General features: G+C 35.2%; 1 protein-coding gene across 1 annotated transcript; it reads left to right on the forward strand.

Moving 5' to 3' along the window:
- The first annotated feature begins 379 nt into the window (after window positions 1-379).
- Window positions 380-2,503, forward strand: LOC110938425 (serine/threonine-protein kinase STY13-like). The gene is made up of 6 exons (XM_035984308.1): window positions 380-611; window positions 709-827; window positions 1,563-1,753; window positions 1,844-2,018; window positions 2,089-2,217; window positions 2,291-2,503. The coding sequence occupies exons 1-6, from the start codon at window positions 380-382 to the stop codon at window positions 2,501-2,503; spliced, it is 1,059 nt and encodes a 352-aa protein (XP_035840201.1).
- Window positions 2,504-7,724: the final 5,221 nt, after the last annotated feature.

The raw sequence follows: 7,724 nt of genomic DNA on the forward strand, positions 1-7,724 counted from the left end.
CTCTCTAGCGCGAACTGGATTAAGGCAACGTATGCTAGATCTCCTGACATTCGCGAATAATTCACACATTTCAAAAAAAAAAAAAAAAAAATCAACTAATACAAACTAACTCTGTTTCATTATCAAACCGTATTCCATTAAGCATTAAAAACAATTCTCGTTGTGTTTGTTGATTCAAGATTATTTTACAATTTAACCCTTTACTCTCATCTCGATAGTAATAAATTGAATAAAAAGATAAAGATAGTATCATATATCGGCTAGGATTGTTATCAATTAGATATGCATGGTTAACTAATGTATATATATTTAGGTTATTATTTAAACCATCAAATCACTTCTGATTACATTACAATCAACTACACTTCTAATTGACGTGATGAACGATCAAATCGCTAACAATCATTTTCTCCGTCGACTGAAGAGTTGCCCGCATCAATTTAACCGAGTGAAATCTCATGATCATGATCGCATCACTAAACAAAAGCCACAAGGACAACAACATTTTCAAGAGACTATCGATCCTTCTAAGCTTGTTGTCGGCAAAGTTATCGGTAATGGATCATTCGGCGTGGTTCACAAAGGATCATACAATGGCCAAACAGTAGCGGGTAACGTTGTTGGATGTTATTTTCTTGTAGGGTTTAAGGGTGCTTTTTGTCAGGTTTTAAAAATGTTACTTGTGGTTTTTTTTTCTTGTTATTATAGTGAAAGTTATTGATTTCGGAAACAACGGGGTTACTAAAGCTTCAATGGAGTTCATGAAGAATGATTTCGTGAAAGAAGTTTGTTTATGGCAAAATCTTGATCACCCTAATGTTACTAAGGTATATATAATCTAGGGAGCTATCACTACTAGAAAACTGAATTGTTTGCTATGCAAAAGTTTGTTGAATTGTGTAAGAAACACCACATTCTGATACTTTTCCAACAAACATGATTTGTCGAAGAAAGAGTCGTGCAAAAAAAACTTAGGCAGCCGATTCCTGAGAAAAAAGTGGTTGGAAGTTCTTACGCATTTCAAACCACTTTATTTATTATTATATTTTTCTTATCTTATGCATAACGGTAGGGTTTTTCAAACACATTCTTTTCGGTAGAAAAAATCTAGTAGGAAATTTCGTCTTTTCTATGTATTGACAGCATATAGGCGGCTATAATGGTGTGCGGAGAGGACCTCCGTACAAGGCCCGAGATTTCGAGGGGCACATGATTTAAAAAACAAACGATATATATATATATAGTTATATATATAACTTTTTTTTAATAGTAAACATATACAAATTCCAATACATGACCATTTACAAATCATTTTTATGGTTTAAAATTTACCCCACTTGGCATTAGGTTTACTGAGCCCAATACTAATTTGATTTATTTAAAATAATAATAAAACATTACGGAAGGACACATTTTTTCGAGCTCGAACAGAGTACGTGAATTTTCAGAAACGCCTCAGATTGACAGAATGCATAGAGTATACCAGAACATATAATAAGATACATACATATATATATATACACAAACACACGAGCATGCATGTATCATTGTGTAAATTGTAGATGATTGGAGCAACCATGTCCATGAAGAAAAATGCGGGCAAAAAGAACAAGAAATCGAAAACTCAGAATAACTTTTGTATCGTCGCTGAATATGTTAAAGGAGGATCTCTACGATCTTACCTGTTGAAGAACCGTGACAAGAAGTTGCCCATGAAAATTGTCTTTCAATTTGCCCTTGAGATTGCTAGAGGGTATGTGATCATCACCTTAATTCTTAATCTTTAAATTTAAACATCTATAAGTCAAACACTCATTAACCATTTAATTTGAATTAAATCTAGGTTGAGTTACCTTCATTCTAAGAAAATAATTCACCGCGATGTGAAGCCAGAAAACATACTTCTCGACAATCAAAAAAGGATAAAACTCGCTGATTTTGGAGAATCGATTTTTGAGCCATTAGAGTTGTTCTTCACCAGTGGTGAGATGGGGACTCGAGGTTATATGGCTCCTGAGGTATGATTACTTGTACATTTGTACTCACGAATTTACATTTCCTAATTACAAAAAAAATGGTATATTGTAGATTGTAAGCAGAAAACCATATGGACATAAATGTGATGTGTATAGCTTTGGGATATGCTTGTGGGAGATATATTGTTGTGACATGGCGTATACATATGATTTAGAAAATATCCCATCAGATATATACAAGGTATGTTTGCATTTTGTGATATATATTCATGTTTTGTGTAAAATTCGAGATTATAATGTTTTATTAGTTACAGGAAATGAGACCAAACATACCCGTAAATTGTCGAACATCGTTGGCTCGATTAATACAACGATGTTGGGACACAGACCCTAGAAAGAGGCCCGAGATGAAGGATGTGGTTGTCGAATTGGAAATCATGAAATCCGAAGAGTGGCAAATATTGTCAAAAGATCATAATGATGGATACGGTTGTTTCGGTTTCTTTAACCATGCAAAGGAGGGTTGATAGGATAATTGTTCACTTTTTATCTATTTTTCAAACTTTATAAATGATTAAAAAAATAGGAATGCATAACAGTAAAGTAACTAAGGTCACCTGGGGTGGTTACCTTTTTGTGCGTGATAGAAATTGTTCACGCGTGAACAATAGGAAAACACCACCGCCACCCCATAAGTTTAACGCGTCGACATTAAATCACGTTAACATTTTGATGCGTTGAACATTTAAAATCCGACCGTTGACACGTGTTTGTTGACCCTTTTTTTTAACGTTAGTTAAAAAAAAAACCTATAAACAATCTATATATACTTTACAATTTTATACCATTTCATCCACACCAAAACACAAACACATATCACACATTCTACAATTTTTATACCATTTCACAAATGGATTTTCCTATGGATTCGACGTTTCCGATGGACAGCGATAGCGATAGCCAATCGTCTTCGGACAATGAGATGCTTAAATTTTCTCGTGTCGGTGTATAACGCACTAAAGGTAATAGCGGCGACGGGTTGCCGCTAAAGGTTGGCCGCTAAAGGGTCATTTGTCGCCGCTATTAACACATGTCGCCACTAATGATGTTGGCTTTTAGCGGGGACAGCTGTCTTCGCTAATAGTGTCTTCGCTAATGGCTTGAATTAATAGCGGCGACATATGTCGCCGCTAAAAGTCAATTTTTTTTTTTTAATTTTGCTGCATTTGCAGTATTTCCAGTTATAAACAAACCTGCCAATTTTCCAGTTTTACGCAATACAAACAAACTAAACAAACATAATGCTTTACATACTAAAATCGCATAAAACGTTTCCGTACAATAACATCCTAAAATATCTGAAAAATAACATTCGAAAACTACAAGTAGATAATACTAATTACTCATCCTCGTCATCCTTGTCAAAAAGGTCGTCATCATCATAGTCATCGTCGGTTGCGGCTTTATTCGATCCTATTCAATTACGCTTCTGTTGACTTAAATATGGTTGAGCACAATGTTTATTCGATCCTATTCAATTACGCTTTTGTTGACTTAAATATGGTTGAGCATATACATTTCATTCAGATGTATCTATGTTGTGTTAGAAATAGTATGTGTTTATTGAATACAAAGCTAAAACATCATGCAAATTCACAAGGTTATCTAGTCAATGACAATGACCAACGGACCATATAACTATCTATTAAAATCCTTGTCCTAGGTAGGAGGTATCACTACAAAAAGTCGATCAATAGCGGCGCATTATGGCAGCAAACGTAGCAGAAAACGCAGCGAAAACGCAGCTTAAACGCTGCTGTTTTAGCTGCGTTTTCGCTGCCATTGTAATAATATAAAAGAAGACGTTTAAGGTGAAATAACTTATTTACCTTTAGGTGGTTCATGATAGCATCCTTGTAAGGAGTCGGAACTTTTTCCCAACCCATTCTATCAAACGGGATGGTTCGCCACATGTACATACCTGCCTTGCGTGAAAATAGGTCGCTCGGTACACCGACGGGGGTATACGTTACATCCCTATCGAATGTAAGAGAAACGGACCCCCCCCCCGGCTTTGACCATCCTGCGAAGCTTTTGATTTTTGGCTTTCCCCCTAACTTTCCTTGGGGGAACCGCTACAATTAAAATAAAATTAAATAGAATTAGGGACAACATTTATAATAAATGTAATAAAAGTACTAAATAATAATTGATAACTTACCGTCAGTCTCATGAGTCCCTCTCTAAAAAGGATCCGGATTTGGTGGATCCCCAGCTCCGTCTCCCCCATGTCCTCGGGGCATCACATCCACCATGGATTTTTAATACTAAAATGTTAATTTAAAATGGAAATAACAATTAAGACTTTTAATACTAATTTTCTATATATTAGTATACAACTTTTGTTTGTGAGGAGTAATACTATTCAATTTTGATAGAATTCTATTTGTACACATTTAACTCTTGTTTTCATTTCTCTCTCCTTGACCATAACTCTCATCTTTTATTTAAGGATTCATGTTTTCTTTTAGTTGTTTTTAAAAATAAAGAGATGGAATTTAACAATATTTCTAACTAAAATTGTTTTATTTTTCAACTTCTCTAACTAAATTCTTTTTAATTATTTAACAGAAATACTGACTTTTAATGTCTTAGTTAAGCAAGGAATTTTTGTATTAACACACTTTTAGGTAAAATTAGAGTGGGGTTTAAGAAACTAAGCAACAGTGGTGTACCCCTCATACCACACTAGATCCGCCCATGCCCTTAGGATGTATGAAACTAAGCAACACTCTGCAACAGTGGGCACAAAAAGAGAAGGAGCACTAACCGATTTTGAAGGCGGAGAAAAGATGGTGACGGTGGAGATTAGGTGGTGGCCGTGGAGACGAGGTGGCGCCGGCGGAGATATTATCTAGCATACACTAATCGATTAACAACATATATAACAAATTAAACAAGAAATTCAACATAAAAGTAACAACACTAACCGATTTGAAGAAGAAATCGGTAAAAATGAAGAGATGAAGCCGATTTGGAGAAGAAACGTGAGAGAGATGAAAGGTTTTGGGAATGTGGAGGGAGGGAAGTGGAAGAAATGGCGCTAACCTGATGTTTATTCGTCGGATCAATAGGGGGGACAACATGTCGCCGCTATTGGTTAAAACCCATCGCCGCTATTGGCTATTGACCTGGAGAATCCCCAACCGTTGGATGATGATAAGAAACGTGTGGCTAGGGTTTAACGTGGGACACCGGGTGCGGATAAGGCCAATAGCGGCGACATATTGGCTATCGCCGCTAATAGTGTCGCCGCTATTGATCTTTTTTCTTGTAGTGACAATCTTGAAGGAAGTTCGAACCGCCCAAAGGAGAAAATGGTGGATCGTGATCGGGTACATGCCAACGAAGTGTTAATGAACGATTATTTTGTGGAGAATCCGGTCTACAATGTCGAAAAGTTTAGAGATCGGTTTTGTTTGCCAAAAGAATTATTTTGAAAGATTGTTGGAGACATCGAAGCAACTGAAGAATGGTTTCAAGAAAGTTATGACGCGAGGGGCAAACCAAGTTTCACGCCGATACAAAAATGCACGTCCGCCATTCGCCAACTAGCAACAGGTAACCCTCCCGATCAATTTGATGAATACCTAGCTATGTCGGACAGAACTTCGTGTGAATGCCTATTTTTTTTTTTGTAACGCGGTCATTAAATTGTATGGTAAAGTGTTTTTACGTAAACCGACGAGACACAACATCTCACGCATTTACGCCGCACATGAGGCTAGATGGCATTTTCCTGGGATGCTCGGTAGCATCGATTGTACACATATCGAGTGGAGAAATTGTCCAAGAGAGTTGCGAGGGGCGTATGTTAGGGGTGACGTCAAAAGACCAACCATCATACTTGAAGCGGTGGCGTCGAGTGATTTATGGTTTTGGCATTCATATTTTGGTGTTCCAGGTTCAAACAACGACATCAATGTTTTGCATACGTCGCCGTTGTTCCATATCGTAACGGATGGTACCGCACCCTTCTGTCCATTCTATGTTAATGGACAATATTACAGACGAGGCTTTCTTCTTGTGGATGGTATTTACCCATCATGGTCTGTTTTTGTGAAAGCTCCTTCGTTTCCTGTCGAGGCTAAAGAAAAAGCGTTCAAAAAGTTGCAAGAACCGGCAAGAAAAGATGTTAAGAGGACTTTTGGTGTTTTAAAGGGTAGATGGGGCATTCTAAGACGACCGGTTCGTGCGATGAATAAGAAATCAATACACAACATAGTATATGCATGTATCATATTGTACAATATGTTAATCAAACAAGACGAACGTGCAAGATCTCAAGATTGGGTGCCGGATCCTCCTGCACAAGTTCACGTTTCCGAAAATATCCAACAACAGTTGCGTGATGAAGAAACTCACTTTCGGTTTAGATACGATTTAATCGAACTAGTAGGTTCTTTATGTATGTTTTTTTTAATTGTAGTCTAAAATATTGTAGTTTAAAATATTTCTAGTATGTTTTAATTTAAATGAAATTTATAATTTATAATTTTAGTGTTTTATTGTTAATTTATAATTTAAAAAAAAAATAAAAAAAGGTTGTGAGTGATGGAATTCCATCATAAGTGATGACCATTTCCACTAAAAAAGGTTGTGAGTGATTGAATGGTGGTCGATGACATGGCGGGACTTGATTAGATGTTGTGAGTGATGGAATTTTTACAAGTGATGACCACCCATACCCCCTAAGGATTGAACTTTGGTCTCCTCACAAAAGATAATTTCTTTTGACCACTAGGCTATAGCCTAACTGGCTTTAAATATGAAATCTAGAGGAGTTCATAATCAATATGAGATTTAAAGGAATGCATAATTGTAAAGTAACTTATTTACTAGCATAAAAATAAGTACATTTGTGCCAATTAATATGAAATCAAAAATTCATATTAAAAATTAAAAAAACAGTACTAATATATATCTTTTTTATATATAAACTATTTAATTTTTATATATAAACTATTTAATGTTAGGATTACGCTAAACGAAAATAAGAGTTTTTTTCTCAAAAAGGTATAGTTAAAAAATTATTTATAAAATAGTTGTAGTTCATGAAAAAGTATTAATCAAAGTTTTGTATAAACTTACATTTCTATCTATATTATTAAAATAAAAAAATACAATTAAAAAATAAATCTTACAAGTCACGACGTAAAAAAGAAGATCGCAAGAAGAAAAAGGTGGTCGTAACAGATTTGAAACTTCTGATGACACGGGTCAGTGGTGTTTGATGGCGATGCAACAGCGAGGACTTATTAAAAGAGGTTCATCCAAAAGAATTTTAACAAAACGTTTTAAACTGCCAGAGATGAGGTTTGTTGATTGATGATTTAGGCGATTCTTGGAGAAGAATTGACAACAGCTCGGTGGGTCGGGTTTTTAATTTTGTAGGAGTAAATTAGAAAAAATCTATTTTGGTAAATACTTTTTCAAGTACACCTATTTTGTAAATAATTGTTTTAGTTACACCTTTTTAGAGAAAAAAAACACTCTAAATAAGTGTACTCGAAAAAGTTTATTCCAGCTAATCAAATTTAACCTAATGTGCATATTAAAAGTAAGCTACAGTGAGTGATATCTATTTTTTTAAGCAACGATAAAGCTATGGCAAATAACATATCATAGCACAATATTATTAGAAGGAACGATTAAACTTAATTATAGTTTATGATATGTATATGTATT

Source organism: Helianthus annuus, chromosome 15 (assembly GCF_002127325.2).
Source record: "Helianthus annuus cultivar XRQ/B chromosome 15, HanXRQr2.0-SUNRISE, whole genome shotgun sequence".
Lineage (NCBI taxonomy): Eukaryota > Viridiplantae > Streptophyta > Magnoliopsida > Asterales > Asteraceae > Helianthus > Helianthus annuus.

Bases quoted from the DNA above. Each gene is read 5' to 3' on its own strand.
- LOC110938425 (XM_035984308.1), top strand. From the start codon at position 380: ATGAACGATCAAATCGCTAACAATCATTTTCTCCGTCGACTGAAGAGT. The intron at 612-708 runs GTAACGTTGTTG...TTGTTATTATAG, and splicing joins CAATGGCCAAACAGTAGCGG to TGAAAGTTATTGATTTCGGA. The intron at 828-1,562 runs GTATATATAATC...TGTAAATTGTAG, and splicing joins ATCACCCTAATGTTACTAAG to ATGATTGGAGCAACCATGTC.